This window comes from Lissotriton vulgaris, chromosome 6 (genome assembly GCF_964263255.1).
Source record: "Lissotriton vulgaris chromosome 6, aLisVul1.2, whole genome shotgun sequence".
Classification (NCBI taxonomy): domain Eukaryota; kingdom Metazoa; phylum Chordata; class Amphibia; order Caudata; family Salamandridae; genus Lissotriton; species Lissotriton vulgaris.
In genome coordinates this window covers 1,337,584,509-1,337,611,751 of record NC_141694.1, presented here as the reverse complement: position 1 = coordinate 1,337,611,751, position 27,243 = coordinate 1,337,584,509, and the positions used below count along the sequence as shown (strand labels likewise).

General features: G+C 44.9%; 1 protein-coding gene across 1 annotated transcript in view; it reads right to left on the bottom strand.

Moving 5' to 3' along the window:
* Positions 1–27,243, bottom strand: part of LOC147708863 (uncharacterized) — a 678,829-nt gene that overhangs the window by 50,060 nt on the left and 601,526 nt on the right. The window contains 1 exon segment of the mRNA XM_086925788.1: positions 22,099–22,150. Coding sequence (XP_086781914.1) covers positions 22,099–22,150 — 52 coding nt within the window.

Sequence of the window (27,243 nt, the reverse complement as noted above, 5' to 3'; positions counted from 1 at the left end):
CTTGTTCATTGGGTCTAAGGCGAGAATCAAGGGGAAGGGTCCCGTCCCGTCTACGTTCGTCCTTGGACGGGCTCAGACGGGCACGCCCTTGGCCCGGGCTTCGCTCGCCTCGTCCCGCGACGCTGGTCAGAGTGCTGGTTAAATGCGTCTCCTGGTGCTGGTGGGACATCTGTGGAGCGCCGCCGCCCCCGGACTACAATTCCCGGCAGGCTCAGCGGCGGCGCGAGTCGTGGCGTCCGGTGACTCCAGACGGTGGGGGCAAAGTGCTGTGGGCTCTCGCTGCTGCTACTGGTATGCAGGTATGTCTCCCCCACTCCTGCCGGTCAGAGCGCTGGTTAAATGCGCCTCCTGGTGTTGGTGAGATGTCTGTGGAGCGCGCCGCCACTGAGCCTGCCAGGAATTGTAGTCCCGGGTAAGCAGCGCGAATTGTGGCGTCCGGTGACTCCTGGCAGTCGCGGCAAATTGCTGTGGGCTCTCGCTGCTGCTACTGGTATGCAGGTATGTCTCTCCGACTCCTGCCGGTCAGAGCGCTGGTGAAATGCGCCTCCTGGCGCTGGTGAGACGTCTGTGGAGCGGGTAGCCGCTGAGCCTGCCGGGAATTGTAGTCCCGGTGCGGCGGCGCGAGTCGTGGCATCCGATGATTCCTGGCGGTGGCGGCAAAGTGCTTTGGGCTCTCGCTGCTGCTACTGGTATGAAGGTATGTCTCCCCCCTCCACTCTAACTCATCCCAAACCCCATTCTACTACTATGAGCCCAAAAATAACCCTTTCTAGACTCTTCCTCCTTTACCAGTCCTTGCATCATCTCATACCTCTAACTATTCAGATCTCCCAAACAAGCTTTTCTAAACCCTTCCCTCTGACTCTTCCTCGCTCTACCTCCCTTGCTTCAAGAAAAAACACTCTGCAGCCCCTTCCCTCTTCCATTCCCACACTATCCTTTCTACACAACTAAGAGACTAACATGTCCACTGCTCCAATTATTTTCATATTTCCCTATTCTCTACCAATCCGGTTTGGGTTTCGGAGTAGCGTGCTACCCACCAAAAAGTGCATCAGCACCTCATTATGTGTAGCAAGTGCTATATAAATGTAAACCCGTCCCTTCTCTCTTTCCACTTTCTTTTTTCTATCCAAATAACAAACTTACATATCAACTGCTCAAACTAATTTCATAGCTCCATATACTAATTCACCACTAATACTCTGAGTTCCGTAGTAGCGTGCTACTTGCCAGAAAAGTGTTTTGATGCCTCGTCAGGGGTTGTAAGTGATATATAAATCTAATAACAAACCCTTATACTCTTGTGCCTCATTCCTATTGTACTCCATAGAGCTGCTTTGTCTCCGAGTATTTTTATGCCTTAATCTGACCTTGGAAAATTTAGATTACTAATGTGTGGTAAAGATCATCTGAGACTATTTACCGATCAAATATTAATCTTACTGTTTTGCCACAGAATTTTTAGTTTGTATAAACCTTCTTCCCTTATATCTGTGGAAATTCCGTACCTGTATGATATAGTCTCGAGAGTGATTTATCATAATTTGAGTACTAATTTGTAATAAATACCCTTGAACTTGTCTCACGGTTCCGGTCCTCGTTGTGAAGCCAAATGGTTGCATACCACTAGCTTTCTCTTCCCTCAGTGCGTACTATCAAGATCCATTGTAGGACCAATTTAGAAAGTAAGTACTAATCTGATCAAGCAGTAGCGGCGGTGGGGAAAGAATAATTTTCCTTGACAGTAATTAGCAATGGTTAATGTGGGCCCAGGGACGCGCGATCGAATACGCTCGATCACAGGCGAAGTCAGAGCAGTACCAAATATGAAAGGGAAGCCTGTTCTGGTGGTGGGACGAGAGATAGGAAATTAAACTCCCACTTTATTTGGACGTACGTATGCGACAAGGGCATAGCAAGAGTTACCCTTTGGATCTGAGATCCCAAGTAGGCACATATGGACGGAGTTTCTCTTGTAGGGAAAGAGGGCCCTTGCCTAAACATTTTGTGAACCAGGCACAGGAGCTTAAATAAAGAGCATTTTATCACAGGGAGCCAGTGAAGACATTTCAATGTAGGCTGCAATGGACAGCAAGGAGGAAGTTCACAAACCAGGCTGGCAGTAGTGTTCTGGACCACCTGCAGCCTAGAGAGTAGTGAATCATTCACTGAAACAAGGAGGGCATTGTCGTAATCCATACAGCTTATGGCGAGTCCACCAGTCGACGGACCAGGGATCGCGAAGGGGCCTCAAGCAGAAATGCTAGAAGCGGGCTCACAGAACACTTGTGGAGTGTAGGCCCACAATCTACGGTGCAGATGGTTCTCAGGGCTTGGACTACAAGTAGCCCAATGCACAACTTCAGGAAAGCTCGGGAAGTGGATGCACTAGCAAATGTGCACGGTGTTCAGGAGTTACGGTCCCACATCACTCGTCAGGACTGCGGTCTCAGCTTTGCTGAAATCTCGTGTCGGCCTCTGAGAAATCTGGAAGTCCATGTCCTGAGTCACAAATCCTTCAGGAGCCTTGCAAATGCAGACCGTCACAATGCTTTTTTGGTGCCTGTTTGAACAGGGGAGTCACTCCTTGACCCCAAGGGAGATTCTTCTGTCTTCTAGTCGATGTAGAATGTTGACGTTCCAGGATAGATGTTGCAAAGTTTCATCTAGGTGTAATCTAAAGTCCTAAGAACTGGTATCCCATACTTATACTAAGTTAAGGGGTTGGACATACTCTGGGGACCCACCTATGGAAGGATCTAGTGAGGGGGTGGCTACACCCCTTTCCCTTTGTCCAGGTTTGTGCCAGAGCAGGGGCTGAGTGCCCCTGCAACCGGTTTGAACTGGGATATGCACAGGGACACCAAGTGTGCACCAAGCACTGTCTGAAAAGCATTCTACGAATGCACCCGGCCAGCCCCAATACAGTAAAGCCTTTCTGGGAGGTGGTTACACCTCCCTGTGACAAGAAACCTATTGTCCAGGCATCCCCTGCTGGCATTTTGTCCAGCAGCAGGAGGTCAGACTCATGTCTGTTGCTGCAGCATCAATTTTGTGATGCTGGGGCTATTTTAAACTATTACCGGTTAGTTTAGTGTGTACATATCTTCTCCCTCTAGAAGAGTGGAATTCTACCCCCGCCACCAGTTCTGGTGGGGCGTAGGATTCCAAAGTATTTGCACCAAACACGACATGTTTCCATGCAGCCATTCCAAAGTTAGCATTTACTGCGAGGTTATCATGCACTTAAGAATATATGATCTGGCTGCATCACAGAACAGCTACAGAGAATACATTCCAAAAGCTGCAGAGGGGTCCTGCTAATGCATGGGCATCCTCTCACACAAAACCAAGCAATCTGCCTTCAGGATAGAAAAGGCATGACTATAGGAGTGACTTATAAGCTTATAAGTGTCCGTGATTAAAGGTAGATATAGGTAACCTATATATTAGTAATGGGTGCATGCCCCACCTTACCCAGGCTGCAGTAGCAGACCTGTAGTGCCATTTTGGAAGGCTTCCCAAGGGTGGCATAATACATGCTTCGGCCCCTGGTAGGCCTCTGGGGTACCTAGGACCTTAGTACCTAAGGTACCATATACTAGGGACTCACAAGGGTAGCCCAGTAACCAATCTGGAGTGTACCTAATGTACATGCAATCAATTTAGAGAGGAAACAGCTAGGCTGGGGTCCTGGTTAGCAGGGCCCCAGCCCGACAAAAGTAAAAAAACAGTGAAACACCAGCAAAAAGTGGAGGTAACCATAGTAAGCAGATCCTACTCTCCTACACAACCCCCACCCCCCCAAAGGCAGGGACATTAAACTCATCTTGACCAGTTGAGTCTTCCTGTTCTAAGTGGAAATACCTGGAGAGTCCATCTGCATTGGCATGGGTACTCCCAGATCTGTATTCCACTGTGTAGTCCATCCCCTGTAGGGAAATGGACCACCTCATCTGTTTCAGCCATAAGAGTGGCTTATGGTCAGTCTAAACAGTGAAGTGAGAGCCAAACAAGTATTGCCTCAGCTTCTTCAGAGCCCAAACCACAGCAAAGGCCTCCCTCTCAATAGCGGACCAACGTTTCTCTCTAGTGTTCAACCTTCTGCTAATACAAGCTACTGGCTGGTCTTGACCATCGTTCAATTGTGCTAGCACAGCCCCTACCCCCCCAACTTAGATGTGTCTGTTTGGACAATTAATTCTGCAGAGTAGTTAGGACTTTGCAGAATTGGTGCAGTGCACATGGCCTGCTTCAGGTCATCAAATGCCTTTTGAGAGCTAACTGTCCACTGAACTTTCTTTGGCATTCTTTTAGAAGTTAAGTCATTCAGGGGTGTCACAATGGAACAATACCTCTTGACAAGTCTCCTGTAGTACCCAGTGAGGCCCAGGAACGCTCTGACCTGAGTCTGGGTAGTGGGAGCAACCCAGTCCATTATGGTCTGGATTTTGCTCTGCAATGGTTGACCCTGGCTTCCACCCACAAGGTGGCCCAGGTACACAACCTGACGCTTTCCTATCTGTCACTTAGTAGCCTTGATAGTTAGGCCTGCCTTCTGCAGGGCATCCAAAACATTTCTCAGGTGGACCAGGTGATCCCCCCCAGGTCGAGCTAAAGACAGCAATATCATCTAGATATGCTGCACAGTAGTCTTCCAGGCCTGTTAGGATTTTGTTCACCAACCTTTGAAAAGTGGCAGGTGCATTCTTCAGACCAAAGGGCATTACCACAAATTGATAGTACCCAGTAGGGTAGAAAATGCTGTCTTAGGCTTTGCATCATCAGCTAGTCTGATCTGCAAGTAGCCAGCTGTAAGATCAAATGTTCTCAGAATCTTGGCTGAGGCCAAACTATCTATAAGCTCATCTGCTCTTGGGATTGGATTGGCATCAGTACTAGTGACTGCATGAGACCTCTGTAGTCAACACAAAACCTCATCTCTCTCTTACCAACCTGGTTGTGGGGCTTTGGTATCAAGACCACTGGACTAGCCCAAATCCAACTTTTTCTGGACTCCTGTCCTGATACAGTCCCTGACATGACCAGATTGCCTGTAAACCTTACTTTAAACAGGCAGACAGTCCCCAGTGTCCGCTTCATGAGTGCACCAGGTGCTCTGACTTGGAGTCAGAGAGAACATATGTCTGAACTGACTGAGTACTTGTCTGCAATCAGTCTGCTGATGAGCTGTGAAGCTGCCTGCCAAGGCTACACCACCCACGGACCCATCATTAGGGTTCTGTGAGAGCAGGTCAGGGAGAGGGTCACAAAACAGCAAAAGGAGAGGCAACACAATTAATCATTAAATATGAGACATCAATTTTGATAGATTGAGACACATATCCTTCGTCAATACAAAGAAGGCCAAATTTTAATCAAATTAATCTTGACAAGGTGATGACAGTCAGGAAATCAAAACATGTTGATCAATAAAACAACACAATACAGAAGTTAAGTTGATCAGGGAAATAGCATGGAAAACAGCCAAAGTGTTTCGCCCGATTGAGGCTTCCTCAGGGCATAATATATTCAGAAAGACTGCAATTTCGTTGAGATGAAAAATTGAGCAGTTGATTTGATAAGTCAACCGCTGAGCTCTTTGCAATGCTGTAGGTCAATTTTAGTCATGTGGCAGTGGACTAGGGAGGAGGGCAACTCTTACTGTTTAAGATTGTGTAAGCTAGTGTATATGTTGGTTGTGCAACATTTAAATCCCTTACTGCCTAGTTTTGCTATTTTTCCAGGGAGAGGGTCACTCTCCTCCTCCCGTCTCATCAATAGCCATGAGCAAGCACATGTCTGCCCTGTCAGCATATGGTTTCAGTCTGTTGACATGAAGCACCCTATGGGGGCTCCTAGGAGTTCCTAGGTCCACCAAATAGGTAACCTCTCCCTTTTGTTCAACAATAGTGTGGGGTCCACTCCACTTGTCTTGGAGAGCTGCTGGGGCCACTGGCTCCAACACCCACATTGTCTCTCCTGGCTGGTAAACAGTCAGTACAGCCTTTTGGTCATGCAAGGCTTTCTGTAATTCCTGGCTAGCCTCAAGATTTTTAGTTGCCTTTTTAATATACTCCGCCATCCTGGAGCAGAGATCAAGTACATAGTCCACTATGTCCTGTTTAGGGGTTTTGAGAGTTAACTCCCATTCCTCCTTCACCAGACGCAATGTGCCTCTTACAGGATGCCCAAACAGAAGTTCAAAAGGGCTGTAGCCAACCCTCTTCTGAGGAACCTCACTGTGTGCAAATAAAAGGCAGGGTAGTAGGATGTCCCATCTACGCCTACATTTTCTGGGAGACCCTTGTTCATACCCTTTAAGGTTTTGTTGAATCTTTCAACTAAACCATTAGATTGTGGGTGACAGGGTGTGGTGAATTTGTAATTCACTCCACACTCCTTCCACATTGCAGACAAGTAGCTAGACATAACATTTGCACCTCTGTCAGATACTACCTCCTTAGGGAAACCCACTCTTGAGAACACTCCCAAGAGGGCTCTTGCCACAACAGGTGCTGTAGTGGTCCTACGGGGAATTGCCTCTGCTACCCAGTGGCATGGCCCACCATCACTAGGATAAACCTGTCCCCAGATGCTGTCTGAGTATCCATTGGTCCAACAATGTCAATCCCCACAATCTCAAAGGGAACCCCCACCACAGGTAATGGTATCAGGGGGGCCTTTGTGGTGCCACCTGCCTTACTACTGGCATGACAGGTGAAACATGAGTGAAAAAACTCCTTTGTGTCTTCAGACATGTGGGGCCAATGAAAGTGAGGGACAATTCTGTCCCAAGTCTTGTTTTGGCCCAAGTGTCCTGCTAAAGGAATATCATGGGCTAGTGTCAGTAGGAAGCCCCTGAACTACAAAGGTATAGCCAACCTCCTGGCTGCACCAGGCTTGGGGTCTCTGAATACAGGAGTCCATCTTCCCAATAAATCGTATGGGTGCCACTAGCGTTCCTAGCAGCCTCAGCAGCAGCTTGCTGTCTGAGGGGTTCAAGAGAAGGGCAGATCAGCTGTTCCTGACTCAGATCTGCCCTGGAAGGGCCCCCTGTCCTCGAGAACTCACCCTGATCAGGCTCAAGCTCCTCTGGGACAGTTCCTTCTTCAGGAGAACAATCATCTCTCTCAAAAGACTGATCATTACTCGGAGTCAGGGGGGAAGGCACTGCCTTAACCCTACTGCTCCTTTTCTTGGAAGGCACCGGGTCCATTCTTCCAGAAACCAGGGCCTGTTTAGTTTTAGACAAGGTGGCCTGTGACCTAGTCACAGAAAACAATTGTGCAGAAATTCCTAACATTTCTGCATGGGTCCTTAACTCCACTTCAGACCAGGCTGAAGTCTCTAAATCATTGCGAAGAAAGCATTCTACAGGGAGGTCTTCACTTACCACAACTTTCTTAAGGCCAGTTACCCCTCTCCCCAGGAGAAATTAACAACTGCCAGGGCATGGTTGGTCCTGACATTGCTAGCATTGGTCACTTGGTAAAGTTCACCAAGTATGATTTGTCCAGGGTCCACAGGGTCTTGTGTCACCATAGTGACACTTGCTTCAGTGTCCCTGTAGACCAAAGCCTCTTTTCCATTTATCAAAGGCTGCAGTCTGTACTTGCCCAAATTACTGGGACTCACAGAGGAGGACATATCCATGCCTCCATCACAGATCAGGACAGCCTGAGTTGGTACTCTGACTAGGCCAGAGTTCATCTCAGTACCCACGGTTAACCCCACTAAACTCTTCTACTGAGTAAGACCACCTGGAGCTGAACTAGTGGGAACAGTTGCCTATGGGGCAATGGTGGCTGGAGTGGATTCTTTTGACTTGTTACAGTCACTAGTCCAATGGCTATTTTGTTTACAGATTTTACACCATGGTTTCTTTTGGCCTTTCTTTTTGGAAGAATGGGAATCCCCACCAGTATAAGATGTTTGGGGGCCTTGTGAAGACTTCTGGTCTTTACCCTTCTCCCCACCCTTATTAGGATCTTGCTTCTTCTAGTCACCACCTGGTTCTTGGCCTTCTGCTTCACCCTGGTTCTCATCCAGCTGTCTTCCTTCTATCCCAATTCTTGGGGAGAGGTCAGATCAGAGTCTACCAGGTGCTGATGAAACAGCTGATTCTGACAGTTAAGGATCTGCTCCCTCATGATCAAGTTATACAATCCTGTATAATCACTCACTCTACTGCCTAGTAACCAGCCCTCCAGAGCCTCAGTAGCACAATCTACAAAGTCAACCCAGTCCAGAGTCTGTCTTTTGGGTATTTCTGAACTGTATTCTATATTGCTCAGTGGTTAGAATAAACCCATCTATAAGATCACTCTTCAGGACTGTAATTATCAGCATCCTTTTCTCTGACAGTGAGGAGCTTATCTCTACCTGTGTCTGCAAAGGAGTGCTAAAAGATTGCTGCCCACTGCTCCTGAGGGACCTTCTGTACTTTTCAGGCCCTCTCTAATGCAGTTATCCTTTTGTAGTTGTCATCCCCACTCTTGTAGGGAGGGACAATCTTGCTCAAGTTCATATGGTCATAAGACCTGTCCCTAGGGACATTGCTGCAACCATGGGACTCTAGTCCCAACTTTTTCTTTGTTCTTTCAAGCTCTAGGTACTCCCTATCTAAGGCTACTCTTTGTTTCCATATCTCCAGGTGGGCTTCTTCAAACCTCAGCTGGTTCCCTCTATTCTCCTGGGAGGTGTCCCTCCTATGAAAATAGATAGAGGACCGTACTGATGTTCCAGAATAGTTAGATTCCACTGAAGGAGATCTTGGCCTTCAAGGCACACCCCCAACTCTTCCTGGGGGGACGTAGACAGGGCCGTTTTGGCCTTCTTCATCTCCAGTTGGAGCTGGTCCTTCCAGGTCTAGGTCATGGTCACCTGCCTGGTCAACATCAGAGTCTGAGTCCTGTGAATTGGTACCACTGGCCTCTTCCCCTCTTGTTGTTTCCACCCCACTCCTCTGGTCACAGGCATTAACACCTCTCTGAGATAATGGGTGGTGGCATTCTTGCCGGTCTTCAATTTCCTCATAGTACACAGAGCTCTTAATTCTAAAAAAGGGAATGTGTCATCCTTGGATGTCTGTAATACAAGGACATCTGGCAGGGATCCACTGATTCCTGGCATTGAAGACATAACAAGTGAGGTGTGGTGTATGCACTACCGACTAGTTGTTTACCTACTAAACTCTCTTGAGTTGTAGAAAGGGCGTGCCAAGCCCTTGACACACAACTAAGTTCAGTAGAACATACTGTATTTTAGCTTGTTCTATGTACCTTTGGTACCTTTAGTGATTTTCAAATAATCAATCACGTGAGATTATCTGGTAAAACAATGGCAAGCTGGAATCCTACGCACTGCACACCAATGTAAGAAGTTGGCCTGGTATTTGCTGTCCACTATTCTAGTGGGCACCTTGCACCAGTCCAAATAAACCTTATTGATGGTAGGTTTAAAGGCAACCTATATAGAAAGCTATCCTAGTAGTAGGTGTGGAGAGAAGCCTTCAGGCTACGTTTTGGAGGAATATAAAGCAGCTTGTTTTACCAGTCTATAATCTCATGGATGACCAAATGAAAGGAGAACCACACCAGGTGTATATATATATATATATATATATATATATATATATATATATATATATAATAGATGTATTTATTCTGCACATCCCTGTAGTCTCTTTACGAGGCTAGACTAGAGGCTAAAGTACATTTGATAAACTTATTTAGCACACAGTAAATTCGCACAATATACGTTGAGCCCTAGGGGCGTACCAAACCATATATTAAGAAAGTGGTGTAAGAACCACAACTGACGGATACAAGGCCTAGAGTCTTTAGAACCGCTGGGGCCATCAGGAACCACCCAAGGTAGTGACACAGGGGACACACAGGGGATGCGTGCAGTGTCTAAACACAGCCAGGGATCACAATTAACTTCTATGTGGAAAGTCAAAGTTGTATTTTTAAGATTAAGGACACTTAGGAGAGGACTTGGAGCAAACCCCTTTAGAACTAGGAGGTTCTAGAGTCAACACCCACGGGACCACCGGAGTACTCAAGTTACCTCACCCAGGAAGCCGGGTGCATAGGTGTCTGTTAGTGTCGGGTTTCGTCGTCGATTTCAATAGGGAGCTACTGAAAAATGCTGCAGGCGACCAAGTGGAAAGTGTCTGGGTGGATCCAAGGGTGAATCAGAGATGTGAAGAACCTGAAAGCAGAGGGGACAGAGTCTGGGTCACTTGCCACGGACTAGGAAGGCGATGAGAAGATGCCAACCAATGTCGGGTGATTTCAGGTGAAGGTGAAGCTTGACTCTTCAGCCACGAGGACCAGGAGGCGTTTACGGCCACCAGGAGCTATCCAACAAAGGATATCGAGTGCTACGGTGTCGGATTCCGGATGGGACCCAACAAGCCTTGGCAACAGCAACCCCCGCAGAAAGCAGAGATTGGCTTCGGTGCAGACCAGCAAGGTCTGAGGGTTTCACCTTTTGAAGGAGAGTCAGGGCACCTCTGGAGCAACCAGGGAAGCCCAAGAAATATCAGAGTTAACTTCATGGGGACCCACCAGTTGACGGACCAGGGATCGCGAAGGGGCCTCAAGCAGAAATACTAGAAGCAGGCTCATGGAACATTCGTGGAGTGTAGGCCCACAATCTTCAGTGCAAATGGTGCTCGGGGCTTTGACTACAAGTTACTCAATGCACAACTTTGGAAAAGCTTGGGAAGTAGATGCACTAGCAAATGTGCACGATGTCCAGGAGTTCTGGTCCCATGTCACTCTAAGTGCTGTGGGTCTCAAATTTGCTGGGATCTCGTGTCAGTCTCTGAGAAGTCTGGAAGCCTGTGTCCTGAGTTGCAAATCCATTGAGATCCGGCGGGAGCCTTGCAAATGCAGACCGGCAAGATGCTTCTTTGGTGCCTGTTTGAACAGGGGAGTCACTCCTTGACCCAAAAAGAGATTCTTCCATCTTCTAGTCTATGTAGAATGTCGAAGTTACAGGATATATGTTTCAGAGTTTCGTTCAGGTGTAATCTAAAGTCCTAAGGACTGGGACCCCATACTTATACTAAGTTAGGGGGTTGGACATACTCTCGGGACCCACCTATGGGAGGATCTAGGGAGGGGGGTGGTTACACCCCTTTCCCTTTGTCAAGGTTCGTGCCAGAGCAGGGGTTGAGTGCCCTGCAACTGGTTTGAACTGGGATATGCACAGGCACTGTCTGAAAAGCATTCTATGAATGCACCCACCCAGCTCCAATACACTAAAGCCTGTCTGAGAGGTGGTTACATCTTCCTGTGACAGGAAACGTATTGTCCAGGCCTCCCCTGTCAGAGTTTTGTCCAGCAGCAGTAGGTCAGACTTGTGTCTGTGGCTACAGCATCCATTTTGTGAGGCTGGGGCTCTTTTAAACTACATTACCTGTTAGGGTAGTGTGTGCATGTCTTCTCCGTCTAGAAGGGTGGAATTCTACCACCGCCACAAGGACTGGCGGGGGGTAGGATTCCAAAGTGTTCGAAACCTAACACGACATGCTTCATGCAGCCATTCCAAATTTAGCGTTTACAGTGAGGTTATAATGCACTTAAGAGTATATGGTCTGGCTGCATCACAGAACAGCTACAGAGAATAGATTCTTAAAGTTGCAGAAGGGCCCTACTCATGCATGGGGCACCCTCTCACACAAAACCAAGCACTCTGCCTTCAGGATGGATAAGGCCTGCTGTAGGAGTGACTTATAGGTTTTATTGTGTCGGTGATTAAAGGTAGATATAGGTAACCTATATCTAAGTAGAGGTGCATGCACCACCTTACCCAGGCTGCAGTAGCAGACCTGTGGTGCCAATTTGGAAGGCTTTCCAGGGGTGGCATAATACAAGCTTCAGGTCCTGGTAGGCCTCTGGGGTACCTATGCCCTTAGTACCGAAGGTACCATATACTAGGGACTCACAAGGGTAGCCCAGTAACCAATCTGGAGTGTACCTAATGTACATGCAATCAATTTAGAGAGGAAGCAGCCAAGCAGGGGTCCTGGTTATCAGGGCCCAAGCCAGACTAAAGTTGAAAAACAGTGAAACACTAGCAAAAAGTAGGGGTAGCCATAGTAAGCAGATCCTACTCTCCCACAAGTGATACTAAACACTGAAGTGATGACAGGAAAGAGTAAAGTAAGAGTAATGTATGCGCTGGGAAGGTTCAGAAGATGAACCTGATTTATTTGTACTCATTATGTCGGAGACTTGCTCTGAGGTGATGGGTTCAAACTCCTCAAGGAAAGCAGGATGGTTTCTGGCAGTGGAGAAGTTAAGGGAGACCTCTGGCTGTGTAGTGCAGATAGAAAGATTACAGTAAATTTTGTAAATGTTCTCATCAAAATGATCTGCGAGAACATCACACAAAGGCTGCAAGACCAGGATAGTGGAAGCACAGACGGTGGGTATTGTAAACTCTTTTAAAACCTTCTAAAATTCCTTGGCCGTCTTCTTAACATTAATTATCCTGTTAATGTAGGACCTGTGAACTTCTATTATGTTTTTTTATGGTAGGTCCCTAATGACAATTCATAGGTAGAATTATCAGGGAGAGATTCTGTGGTGCGCAATCGCCTCACATTTTCTGCAAACCAATTTCTCCTTTTTAAGGTCCTCCGTGTAGCAGGGGGGTACGTTTTATTTCAATTGAGGCAGCTTTATTTAAAGGGTCACAAAATACAATTGTCCCTCGAGGAATCATTCAAATGTTATTTCTTATTCCAAATACTGTCACATAAGTGAACATAATTTCTCATAGTCAGGGAATTTCTCAAAACACAATCATATACAAATGATTTTTTCAGTCCAGTTTTTTAGATATATATTTAATTGACAAATACGGCAACTCGAACACTACTGATAATATCTATTTGTTCTGCAGTAGTGATCCAACACCTTTTGTATTTCTATACATATGAATGACCAACACCATATATCAGAGTTAAACAACAACTTTCGGATTGCTTTTGTTATGTCTAATCAGAAGATAAATGTACAACAAAAAGGTGCAAGAGCATCAACATTTCGGTCTCTTAACGGTCTAGAAGATTACCAAGACCCTCTGTAGGACGATGAAGTTGCACAATCAATCTTATGCAATGAAAACATAAAATACAAATAACATGTCTAAAGAAATGTCTAAAGAAATCCCTAAGTTCAAAAGTATTGTCTGCTAAACACTCAAGAATACACCAGAATTAGTCATCTAAAAAGTGTCTGCCAAAAAATATATAAATAAATTAATGAAGTGCCACCGCACACCAATGTGCACACTCTTAACCTCTTCCATGCTCATGACTAGCTCAGCTCGTCATGAGGCAGGGTTGAGCTGCACTCATGATGAGCTGAGCTCGTCACGGCCGTTGGAAAGTTCGCACGCGGGGATAATTACCCAAAAAACGGGTGTGGTTGTGATGAGCTCTGCTCATCATGAGTGTAGCTGCACTGTGCCTCATTATGAGCCGAGCTCGTCACAAGCACAGCGGGGCTGCGCGCAGCCTCCCTCCCCCGCAGCGAAGGGGTTAAAGCACCTAATTATCACACACATCACTGCCACCAAAATCTGAGAACATTGAAAGATATTTAAGTGTAGACAACAGTGTCATCATGAGCGATCATTAGTAACGATGTTCCGATAAAAACTAATCCCTTACAAAAACTACTAACAACTAACACGAAACTCCTTCTCAACTTCCAGTTACAATCTGGATCTACAAAGAATCAACGAGAAGTGTCAGATCATCACTACCAATTACCCACTGGTTCTCACCCCATTACACCCAATAGTGTGGCATCAATCATAATACTCACAAATAAGCTGTGTGAATAAATCACAAAAGGGGCCTAAAAATGAATAGAAGGATCACAATGAAAGGATCGCTCGTCAGCATTAATAACAAAGTAGACTGTAATAAAGCACAAACATATACATTTGCAGGTCGTGTAAACTTACTCCATTCAAAAAGTGGCGTCATTAAGTTTCACAACCCGATTCATAATCCAGAGTGCGGCGTCCACCTCGCGCCGACCTATAACCTTTAGCGTGAGTAGATGTCAAAAAGCGTCATGTTAATGGTAGCCATATTGGACGAGTATATATATATGGGGGATATCAACAGTACGTGTACTCTCGAGTTTTTTTTTCTAAAGTCTTGCATAGATAATCATCCAAAAAAACTCCAGATTTCTAAAGGCTTAAAGTTATGTGCAAGCATATTCATTCATGTCAGTGATCGGCCATCTTAAGTATGTACCTCAAAGAGTAACAGCTAGCATTCAAATGAAAAGAAGAGCAATTATTTCTAGGGCCTGAGAGAAGGAGCTCAGAAACAGTCAGGGCATTGTTTACATATGAAGTTTTCATAGAGTAGTGGGTGGGGGGAAAAAGCGAGAAGGAGGAGAGGGAGACCTTCCTCTAAGGTCTTGTCATTCTAGGACCCTCCTATCTGCAGCTAGAAAATTCTGCTTTAATGGGGAGCTGAAAGATAATAGAAAAATTATCTGTCCAAACTAATGGGGAGGTGGAGTCAGCCTGAAGATTAGGAAAGTTTGTAAAGACAAGATCCAAGGTGTGGCCAGTTATGTACGCAGGGCCAGATACTTTTGCAAACGCAGCATCTCAAGACCGGAGAGAAGTTAGGTTTTGGATCAAAGGTTTACCTTTCCCCAGAATGAGCCATGTTTGGGGGCTCGATAACTACTGCCAACTGGCAGCAGGGGAGTATTGCTCACCACACCAGTTTGGAGCCTGACATATGCACTTTACACCACATTACCCAGCTGTCTTTGATAGCGGGGTGGAAGACAGGCACAGGCTCCCGGTGCCTGTGGAAGCGTAGAGGCAGCCCGTTGCAGGCAATTCTGGTGCTGCTCTAATAACGCTGATCATTATCAGCAGCATGAGAGCAGCATCTGGATTGGTGGGGAGAATTCAATTGCAGCAGACCAGTGCCTAGGGACTCAAGCACGAGGACTGGAAGAGGCGAGCCAGCAGAGTGTGTAAGTACATTTTGATTTTTTTAATTGGTTTTCCACTCACAAGCACTGTGAGCAGCTCACTCTATCTTCTGCCTCAACGCCAGAACTTTGTTGTGGCTCATCAAACATAGTTTATAATGTGCTATGACTGACATCTTTGGCGTCAATCTTGTAGGTATGCAGGTTAGTGGTTGGTTGCCACAAGCAAATATTTAAGGTACCAGCTGCCACAGTGTCTCTGCAGGGCAATCATTGTTTCGCATCAGTCACAACTTTTCTTTTGTAGGCACATACACAATTTGCAGATCAGGAGAAACTTGGCACTTTGGTAATGTGTAGGCCTGGGTGGTAAATTCCGTTCCGTTCGCGAAATTTGGGTAATATTGCGTTCTGCGGAGAACGCGAAATTGCCCAAATTTGTACGTTCCGCGACTTTGCGAAATGTTTTGCTTGTTCGCGTTCTCAAATGCGTGTTCGCAAGATATTTCCCCCCGAGCACGCAAACAGCATGCTCGTGGAATTTCTGCATGTTCGGAGATTTTTTACCGTTCTGCGAAGATTTGCGTAACACAAATATGCAAATTCAACCCACCCCTAGTAATGTGCAATATTTAAAGGACTTGATAACCAGCACCCTCCAATTCTCATTTCAGCCTAGCTTGATAAAATTATGGATCGTTTATGCCATTTTGTTTTTTAAGTTACTCTATTTTAGTCTAACATCTTGCAAACGTTTGTTTGATGGGGGGGGGGGGGCAATATAGTCCTGGGGACAAACAGACTTACTTGCTAGGTCAGCTCGCACAGCCAATGAGGAATTGGTGTGAACACCATTTAACAGGGACGCTTTTGGTTCAAGTGAAGTCCAGGCTGGGTCACCCCTTTCAAATAATGCGTTAAACCTCATGCAGAAACAGAGCTCATGGGACAGTAAAATCTATTTATGTGCTTTTGAAGAGAGCACCTCCATTCTACTTCTTCATTTAAATGCCATTCTTGTGTTTTCAATGAACCAACAGGCGTTATATTTACACCCCGTGTTCTAAGGTTGGGAAATATGCACTGAGTAAATAAAAGTAAAGATTATTTCTCCCGTTAATGATGATTTGGTTTATTTCAGGTAGACATAGTGGAGTATAACAAAAACATTGAACACACTATTATTTTTACATTAAGGAGATTGGCAAAGAAAAGTGGGAAAACAAGTCCCATGAAATACACATCTGGTAGGGTGGTGTCATCCTATGGGGGGCCTTCAAAGCATAGAAGAGGGGGGTCTGCATCTACAGAGGTGCAGGGATATTGAAGGACCTTAGACAAACATTGTCCCGGTGGAGGGTGATATATTATCATTAGATCTCAAACAGACCACCAAGGAGGCCCAGAACATTTGCCTACAAGAGTGGCCTTGATGGCCAACTATCAGGAGTCGGTGGAGAGGGAAGCACACTTTTTGGGCAAATATGTAAGGGCCCATAGGTATGAGGAGGGTGAGAGTTCAGGGCTCATGCTGGCTCAGCTCCTATAACCGCCATGGGACCAATCCTATATATCTGGTCTACAGGGCTCCGATGGTACATATGTAGCTGACATGATTGGCATTCAACGCGAGCTATTGCAATACTACACTGACATCTACACTTCTCAGCAGACCGGGGACATGAGTGTAATTACCAACTATCTTGAGGAAGTGGTAATGGTATGGCTCATGACTGCGCAACAACAATTCTAAAGCAAGCCCTTCACTGAATAAGAGCTCATGCAAGCTACAGACATCATGAATGATACCACGGCACCGGGTCTTGATGGGTTCTCTTGTGCATTTTACAAGTCATATAAGAGCGTGCTAGAGTCACCTCTTGGAGGTTATTAGATTTGGGGGTCTCTAGTCTCTAGTTGGCAGAGGTAGGTAGCTTTGACCAAATAGGGACCCTTGCGTCTAGTCACGGTAAGGGGCTACATTGCTGAAATAACCCCTGCTCACTCCCTAGGTAGCTTGGCATGAGCAGGCAGGCTTATCTCAGAGGCAGTGTGTGAAGCATTTGTGAACACATACATTAATACAGTGACAACACTACAGATGGACACCACACAGTTTCCATTATGAAAATAAGTATTTTTATATAGACCAAACAACAAAAATCCACAATACTATATTCAAGATATGCTTAAAAATAGGTTGTTCACTTAAAATCAGTCTCTAGCAAGAGAACTCCAACGTGAGTTATCACGACGTCGGAGAAATCCAAAAGTTCGGCACCGACCGCAAGGTGCGCAGCATCGGGCCCAGAGTCCAACAGACCTGAAAGAATAGTACCTTGGAAAAGCGATGAAGAATAAGCACCGGTCACGGCGTCGGGGGTGCATCTTCGTTGGCACTGCGGGGCGTCTGTTCATTATGACCACAGGGGAGGTGTAGACTAGGTTCCTTACTGCAGCGCAGTGGTGGTGAGACTAAGGTTCCTTACTGCATCGGGGAGGTGACATCACGATAGCGCCGAAACCACGGTTCCTTATGATGTTGTGCGGTCGATGGATTCTTGGGCACCCACTTCGAGGATCGGCTCTGCGATGTAAATGTCAGCTTCAGAGTCGATGCGGCCCAGCAGCTGGCGTCGGGACCACAGCACAAGTCGGAGCGGCGCTCACGGCTTTGGGTAGGTTAGGGCGTCGCCGGCGTCAATGCAGCCGGCGTTGGGTCTATGGTGCAAGCCGGAGCAGCGCTCACGGCTTCTGTGCAGAAGACAGCGTCGCTCACCGGGGTCTGATTTGCAATTTCCTTCTGTAGCAGCTAAAACCACAGTTCTAGATGCAAGCAGGAAGAAGGAGAGGCAAGCTCAAGTTGGAGATCTTCCTCAAGATGATGAAAGCATAATCAGTCCATTTTCTCCTTTCTTTGGCAATGGAGCAATCACTGCAGGCTATACCAAACAACACGCAGAGGCAGGCTTGGGTAGTTAGGCAAGAAAATACCTACTTTCTAAATGTGGTATTTTCAAACACAGAATGTTAAAACCAACTTCACCGTAAGATGAATTTTATCAGTTCAGGCATACTAAACTCTAATTTCTACCTACTTCGCTGACTCAGTTAGGATTATAAGATGTTATAATCAAACTGCCCATTCTCGTCTATGGGGAACAGGTAGCCTTGCAATAGTGAAAAACGAAAATGGCTGTAATTTACTATTTGGACATGCCACCCACATCTGGGCAGGTCCTAACTTTTACCTACAATGCACCGTGCCATGGGCCTACCTTTGGGTGTGACGAATATGTATAAAAGGGAAGGTTTAGGGACTGGCAAGTGGGTACACTTGCCCAGTCAGCATGGCAGTACCAGACTGCACACAGGCTCTGCAATAGCAGACCTGAGACACACTTTACAAGCTGTTCCGGTGGGTGGCACAATCAGTGCTGCAAGCCCACTAGCAGCATTTGATTTACAAGCTCTGCGCACACGCAGTGCACTGTACTAGGGTCTGACAAGTAAACCAATCAAGCGAATCATAGAGTCGCTAAACCATACATCAATTTACCGTAGGAAGCACTGGCAATGTGGCACTGAACAGCAGTGGCACAGCACCCAAAATTATCTAAAACAAGCAAAAACAGGAGAGCAACAGCAAAAAATAGAAGGGAGACCCACACCAATGGTGCCAATTCTAACAGAGGTATATGCAGAAACACAGAAGATGGGGGTCCTTCCCCCAAAACTCAGGGAAGCAGTTATAATATTACTCCTAAAACCCAGAAAGGACCCACTACGCTGTGGCTCTTACAGACCACTATCATTGATAAACGTTGATACTAAAATATCAGCCAAAATTGTAGCAAATCACCTGGCACACCTAAGGGAGCAGATTATATCGCTAGCACTATCTGGCTTTGTCCCACATAGATCTACTGCGCTTAATCTCTGGACATTCTGTGCTGTCCTTCACAGGATAGCACCACAGTCCCGGTTAGAACGGCACTGCTAGATGCCGGCATTTGACTCCTTAGAATGGCCCTTCCTTCAAGCGACATTGCAAAAACTGGGGTTCCCAGTGGGATTCATATCCCTCATCACTTTTCTATACTCACAACCATCGGCACCCATCAGATTTAAAGGTACGATGATGAGAGCATTCACAGTTTCTCGTGGCCCCAGACAAGGCTGCCCGCTATCGCTACTCCTTTTCATCATAGTGATGGATTCCCTGGTGCAACACTTGCAAACAAATCACCTCCAATGGGGATTGCAGTTTAAGAATGCCCCATATTAATAACGCTGTACGCAGATGGTATTATAGATGTGAGACACCTGGCCGACAGCCAAGCACTACTCCTGCATGAGTTGGCGTTATTTGAGATTCTTTCGGGGGTACACATTAGCTAGCAAAAGTCTGAGATCTTCCCCCTCACAAAGGTGAGAGACCAGACGTGCTAAGGGTTCCTGCTGACTTGGTGTGAGGCAGACACACAATACTTGGGGATTTTCTTACTTAGGAACAAAGAGCAGATACTGTGGCTCAACTATGGGCCAGTGATTGACAAACTGAGTGCTAGAATAGATAGATGGATCAAATTCCCACTTTCTATGGACGCCCGTATAGCTATCATATAAATGACGGTCCTACCACAGCTGCTCTATCTATTTAATGACATTCGTATTTCCCTAACTAATGCATTTTGTACACAAATACGTACGCACCTGGCACGTCACATCTGGTGAGAGGGACAACCACGTATTAGCTGGAGCATTCTTGTTATTCCCCATCAGAGTGTGGGGGTTTGGAATCCAAAATATCCATGTTTATTATCTAGTGGCACAATGCAGCTACGCGTGGCACTGGTATTACCCAGATGCATGCCTCCCTTATTCCAAACCGGAGATGGACCTAGGGGCCCCAGTGCCATTAGGGCCCTGCTACCAGCCACACGGTCGCAAGGCAAGACCGACATCCAAACTGTGTCCAGCACCTGCTGGGCCTGGATGAGGTTATTCCGAATGGCCGACGCACAGCTCTGAATTCACCGGAACTCCCCTTAGTTGCAAACCCATGGTTACCAATTACCCAAGAACCATTAGTGAAATGCACTCTTGGGACAATGGATTAATAGTCTAATGTACTGCGTTACTAATAGCAAACTTTTTGCTACTCTGCAGCCCCCCAAATCGAGGCCTAAAAAAATCTGACAACCTATAAGAGACTAGCTATGAACATCAAAGTGGGACCCCAGCGAAAATATACGACATTGGACCTCCATTAACCTGGCAGAGGTCCTGCTTTCTCTAGTTAATGGTAACAAGGGCTAATTATCCTCAACATATGTTAAGCTGGCATTACACAGTAAAAAAAAATATAAAACCCAGGCGCTATCCTTTTTGAATGTTGGTGATGGAGTAAGGTTTTACACGTAAAGTGACTTGCTCTGACTCAACCCTCTCGCTAATATTAATGAACTAATTAACATGTTTTGTCTTATTAATATTGCATTACACGCCATAATAGATATCTAAGGGAAGCTTGTCAATGTGCTTTTTACTAATAATAATCCGCTTGCACTAAAATGTCTGCTGCTATGCGGGTGTTTCTACTGCGCATGCTTCTGACATGCCCACGTGATATGCTTGGAGGGAAAACTTCTACTTCTGCGCAATAGAACTAAAATAGCCGTTATGTGTTCCAACTTGCAAGAAGCTTGCACCGCTGCCTTGCTAAGCTGTCTGTTTCGCATAATCTCCGATGCAATAGTATAAAATAAAATAATGGGAGTAGAATAGAAAGAAGTGGTATACAGTGTGTTACTGTTCTTTTCTATTTTTACATGATAAACTGAATGGGCCTAAACGCTTTGCTGAACTCCATCTTTGGAGAGACTGCGCCTGTGCGACAAATGTCCTCAAGCCACAGAAGCTGTAGCCTTGAATCATGACCAAGACGGACATGGAAGTTGGAGAAGAATGAATTTCTTGCCTTGACAGAGGAAGCTGGCTTGATAGAATTGTTCATTAAAATAAAAACATTTGATACATTTTTATTAACTGGAGGAATAAAAAGAACATGGGTTAATAAAGTTATGGGAGGGGATGTCATGAATACATGATTGACAAGTTGCCTCTAGAAAAATATGGTGTGATGGCTACACCTCGTTCTTGTACAATAAAATTGTGGGATTTACACATTTGCAACCTTTGGGGGTGGTACACTGACCTGAAAAAGAGTATAACTAGGGTAGGATTAGCTAGCTAGATTGTCCGACTTGTCTGAATAGCTGACCGGTCACTGACCCAACGCACTCAATAGGTGATCGGGAGCAGAGTTGCTGGCGGAGCACTCGGTATTTGGTCCGTAACCTGTCGGGATTCTGGCTTGCACCTGTTCTTTTCTGCTGGCACCTGTACTTTGGGATTCTATTCGTTTGACTTAGCCTATGACCAGGGCTGGTCATCACACAGGAATAGGTAACTATTAAGTGTGGGTTTGTCATTGTATTCTTTTCCCTTTTTTTTCTTACCCACCATCTGTTTTAATGCTTACTTAACGACGTTTTCTCTCCAAATCATTTGAAATGCTTATGTTCTAAAATTCTACATTAGTCTAAACAGAATAAGAAAATAATTTGAGTTTCATGTTTATATGTTTTTCAAAGATTTTACTTAGATAAAGATTTTAAAACTTTCCAGAGTTTGTGGTTATTTATGAAATGCTAAATGTTATTATTGCTACCTATATTCTCTCTAACTCTCTTGATCCTTTAGGACTATAGGTATTGGTGACTTGGATTGGTAAGATAAATGGTAAAAATCCAATTGGTAAAAACCCCAATTATTAGAGTGTAGGTTTACCTGTTTAATGTATACGTAGATATAAGGGCCCAGTTGAGAATGTTGAGCAGGTGAGCCTGCGCTCTATCATAGGGACTCCGAGAAAAATGTTGGCTATAACGTCTGATGTTTTTGCCTTCCATACTACAACTGTATATGTATGTAAAGAATATGCAATTCTATGACTGTATGACCCCCAGAGCAATAAAATAATAAAATAAAGGTGAAAAAATACACATCTGCTTTAAGAGAGTGATCCTACCTTGCATGTACCTCTGCCAAAAACTTTTCCTCCTCCTCTTGTTCAATTTTTGCTGCATAAAACAAAGGACGTTCTTGTTAGTATGAAAGTCACACCATTCTTTAAACATTGCATCCAGTACATGCGCTAGGCAGGGGACACATCAATATGAAATAAAAGCATTCATTCAGGACTACCCATTACGTTTAGGTTTTTAAATTATTTCATTTCTATTTCAGAATCCCTAGTGCTGGCTGCATTTTGTTGAATGTAAGGTCTCAGTTCGATACCACTCAGCACATGACAGGCTTGGAACATGTCAAATATCACCTGCCACCCTCCAAAATGTGTTTATGGAAGCTATCTACCCTATGGATGATACATCTATACATCAATGGCAGCACATGCTGACTGTAGTGCGTGACATATTTAAGCATGCAGGAGTATGAAAACACATTCTAAACCTTACAGCTCAATAAAAGGAGTGTGCTGTTCCACTGTATGGCCAAAGAAGTATTAAAACTTTGGTCAGCAATAATGCCACAGGTCTCGGGAATCCTTTTATATAGGGTACAATAGCCCCCACCCACCTAGGTGGCATGCTTCATCATCTAGCTTGCTCCTCACTAGATGGGTCCTGCAGTACCCCCATAAAAACGGGTACTCTTTGGCAGAGCTCCTTTTCCTTTACCCTGGAACCTGCCGGAGCTCAGGTTAATGTCATGGTGATGGGATGGCTGTAAAAGGATATTAGTTATACTGAAGTCAATTAAAATGGACTATGGATACCCCGCCACACTTATTCATGGCTAATAATCATGTCAAGATTAAAAACAAAGTTGAACCAAGATAGGCAATAACGAGACCTTGGTTGTGTTAAGTAGTCCCAATTTAATTCCTAAAAGTGCCACCAAGGTCTTGGCATTTAAGCAGGACCATAAAGAGACCCAAATCTACTTAGTTCTTTAAACTGTATTCCTATAATTTCAAGAAAAACATTTCATAGTGACCCCTGACTAATTTGTTCCATGAATGAAGGCCCCCCGTAGGAAAACTTTAAGCTTAGGCTCCTCACCAAATAAGTTTCTAGAGGGACCCCGGTAGGAATCCCGCCTTGCTTCCAGAGTCCTATAAAACTCGGCTCGGAATATCGTGCCAGACCAAATAAAATATTGACGCTCCATTCCCCTTGTTTGTGGTGCATTTCAAAATTACAGCTGCCAGAACCTCACGCATTGTCCAGGCCCTACTCACTTGTCATATGGCTAGAAAGGATGCTCATAGTCTATCTGTAAAGAACAGCCACATTGTAAAATCAAATAGTGTAGCTCAAATATTTCAAAAGAAAAAAAAAATTACAAATAATTTAAGAGCCATTTTTGGTCTGTGTAGGTCATAACCCATATGTATGCAGTTTCATTACATTCTCACGCTTTTACTCGTTCCAACATCCAAGAACAGAAGACCAACAAAACCAACAACCAGTCTTGATCTTCCCATCGATAACAAATGGGCACTTTTTTGTTGCTCCAATTTAAAGGATGCTTTTTCTGAAAGTACACATTCTCAAAGGGTTGCTGGCCCAAGACACCTCTGGGCCCAAATGGTTCTAAGTTTATATTTTCCTCAGTGCTAAATCACAATAGTTATCTGAATAGAAATGTTTTTTGAGGGAGAAGAACTATAACGTGAATGCAGGCATTATCACCGTCACCAACATATATATCACAGAGTTGATAATTGTGAATGTCAGTTTCTGTTAACTAGTAAGTTCCATAGAAAACACTTTTTGATTTGGAAATTGTCCGAAGTTTGACATGTCCCATACAGATCCTTTGGCCCGTCCCAGGATGCTTTTTTCCTGTTCATGGAGGACCCAGCTTGGCAGTTGGGGCTTGACAATTCCCATGAGGAGCAGGGTCTAAACTGATTTGCATAAGGCTGGGTCCAAACTGCTGTGGTGTAGTGAGCAAATGAATGATGGATTTAACCCAGTGCTCTTGACTGGGGGTTCATGTTTGATTCAATCAGCAGTCTACCATCATGTGTTGCCACAGCACCATTCAGATCCTGGACACAAAATTTGGTTTTAGAAAAGTTGGGGTGGAGCATAACAGGTGATACAAAAATAGAACTTCCTAATTTAAGCCAGATGAGAATTATTGCTTTGCTCAATGAGCAGAAATTCCTGAACAGTATAAAAATTTGCCATGGATCAACCTGCAGACAGAATAGGTACTTTTGTGGGTTTTTTCTTGCCCGTTCCTTCAGTAGTTTTCGATACTTGCTTTACAAAAGGTGTCAGTAGGTTTCAAGTTGCCAATCCTCTGTGTATGTCGACAGATTGGTTTGAAAACGATTTTAAAGTTTCTCGTGGTAGGAATGAGTGGCAAATGTGACACCTGACATGTCAGTCCCATGTTTCCTGAATGTATAATGCTGACTTTTTGATTAATTATATATGCTGGGTGGCAGTTACGTTAACACTGTTTAAAGAAACATTGCAATTGACATACAATGCCCAACACTAACAAGAAACCTGAAGTCATTCGTTTTAGAAAAATATATGCAAGATGTAATGTTATCATTTTTCCAGTCTAAATGCTTTTAATCTCTGGGCTAGGGAATGGATTGCTCCTTTGCTGCTCCACCACTGACGCCTGAATAGATAAAACAGTTGATGCAAAATAGCTCAAAGTTAGCTTTCTTCACCTCTGGGCAAAGCTGATGCCCAGATTTGTCGTGGTTTAAACATGTAATGCATACCAATTCAAATGGTAGATTCCATGTGCATGCATTAACATGTCTTCTTCTATACCCATTTGTAGTATCTACAATAAATGCACAGCACCAAACATTTGTCAAACTGGCTTTGCGGCACTCACAAATTTCAGACCGAGCCTGCGTGAGCATTCACAAGGGCATGCACTCTCGCTTGCAGGACTTTTGTGGTCATCAGTGGCCTTGAACCCACCCTTTGCTTACTATTCGTTGGTATCATTATCACTCTCCTTTGCTACCTTCTAATTGGGCTATGCTTGCCATGCGTTTCTTCCTTTTCTTTCTGTGACTCGTGAACCAAGTACAATAAATTTAGATTCATTATTGTCCCTCCACTCTCCATCCATTGTTCGCGCTATGATTCAGGTACTATTTCTTCTTTCCCCCACCTACTCCTTTCTGGCAGCTCTGTGCTTAAGTCAGCGAGCCTAAGCATGCTGACGGCTTTTCTTTCAGTACAACAGATATCTCCTTTGACTTACAAGTGCTTTGTTACAGCAAACCAGATGTAAATAATCATCAATTTACCAGAGTACAGGGAGCCTTTATCTACTCAAATGCTATGGTTTGTTTACATTGTTGCTGACCTGCTGTGGTTAGAAACTATGTGGTTACTGTTGCGAAGATTCCAAAACAGCGCTCATCTCTCCAGGAAACACTATTTCTGTGCAAACTCTACAATCTAACCTACATTGACACAAATCTGATTTGACAAGAAACCTATTGCAGCGATTCACCTTCACGTAACACTTAAGAAGCACCTTAAATCCTACAGTACAGTCAATACACAACATTTTTTATTTCACTTTTCCTCTCAACGAGGCCCAATATTAGCTCTTTGGGATTAACACTGCATGCATTGATTAATCTGAGAGCTACACAATCATTTTTACACAGGCCATTGCAGTGCTGGACATTTCATGGAGTTGGACTGTCATGCCAACACGTAATCCAATAGCAATAGCAGGCTGTTTCTTTTTCCCCCACCCACACCATTCATTTTTTTCTTTATGTTCTACCACCCTCCCATTCCCAGTTTCTTTCCCACTCCCCCCACCCACCTTATCTGTTTCACCCTCCACCCCACCCACTCCCCATCCCGGTTTCTTTTCCATTTCTCACCCTCCACATCCCTGTTACTTACCTCCCACCCACCTGTATTCCCCCCCCTCCAACAGACAGAAAAAAAACACTGAAATGGCCAACACTAATAACTCCATATCACTTTTTTACTGTCCTTTTTTCCACCTCCAACCACGCTCCCGATCTCCACTTCCACCAATTGCAAAAGCCAATATCTGGTCCATATCCAAGACCTAATAGCTTTACCAAGGCTTGTTCTTTCCATCTCTAGACAAGCATCTATTGCTTTCATAGTATATCTTTCTCTACTTTTCGCTTCACATTCATGTACATGAGCAGGGGAAAAACCTGAGAGCACAGCCTTGTTCTTTACTCACAACAGAAACATGCTCACTCAGTACATACGACAAACATTTTTCCATCCATATTACTGCCATGGAGTGAAGTGTTCACAATCTTCAAATGTGCTTTGGCATCTCATGAGAAGCTTGCAGAGTTAATGCAAGGACAATACAATTGCTGATTCAATTGACACTTTAAATTACAGATTTCTGAAGATAAAATCAGCCCTAGCAAAGTCCAAAATAGCAGATACCCTTCTGACAATCTTCAAGTGTGTATCAAACATAAATAAATTGGGACACAAAGCTTCACTCCTACACAAAATCCTCCGGCCACAAAAGTCCAAACTCAACAACAAAATGAAGGAATACTAGGATAATCGTACACAACCCCCTTTAAGTGACCACGAGAGACACACCATATGGTCATCCTCCACTCGCAATAAGATCAGCCAAGTGCTAGCACAAACTAAACTCTGGCTGCTCCACAAAACATTCTGGACCCCACACCGCTTACATACACTGGGGGCCTCAGGCACACCCAAATATGCTGGAGCTGCAACACGGACAAAAGGGACTTAGAACACCTCATCTTTCTGTGCCCGATACTCAAGGGGTTCAGGGATAGGGTGTTTGACTTCATAGATAACTCGTTCAAATGCAAAATTGTAGGATACTTCGCTTCTCTCACCACGGCATTTATCTGAACTGATCTCCCCTCAGAGGGTGAGAGAGAGCTAATGGACCTACTTCTAACCGCGGCAATCAAACTAGTATTTACGAACTGGAAGAACTCCGCCAAAATTACATACAAAGGATGGCTCAACTGCGTCACCCACCTCAGAGGAGCGGACAGTCTGGCACTACAATACTCGCCCTGGAAAGTGTATTCCAGGGGCCTGTGGGAAACCCTGGACAAAAACCTGATCCCATATGAACCACCATAAGGTACCCAACATCG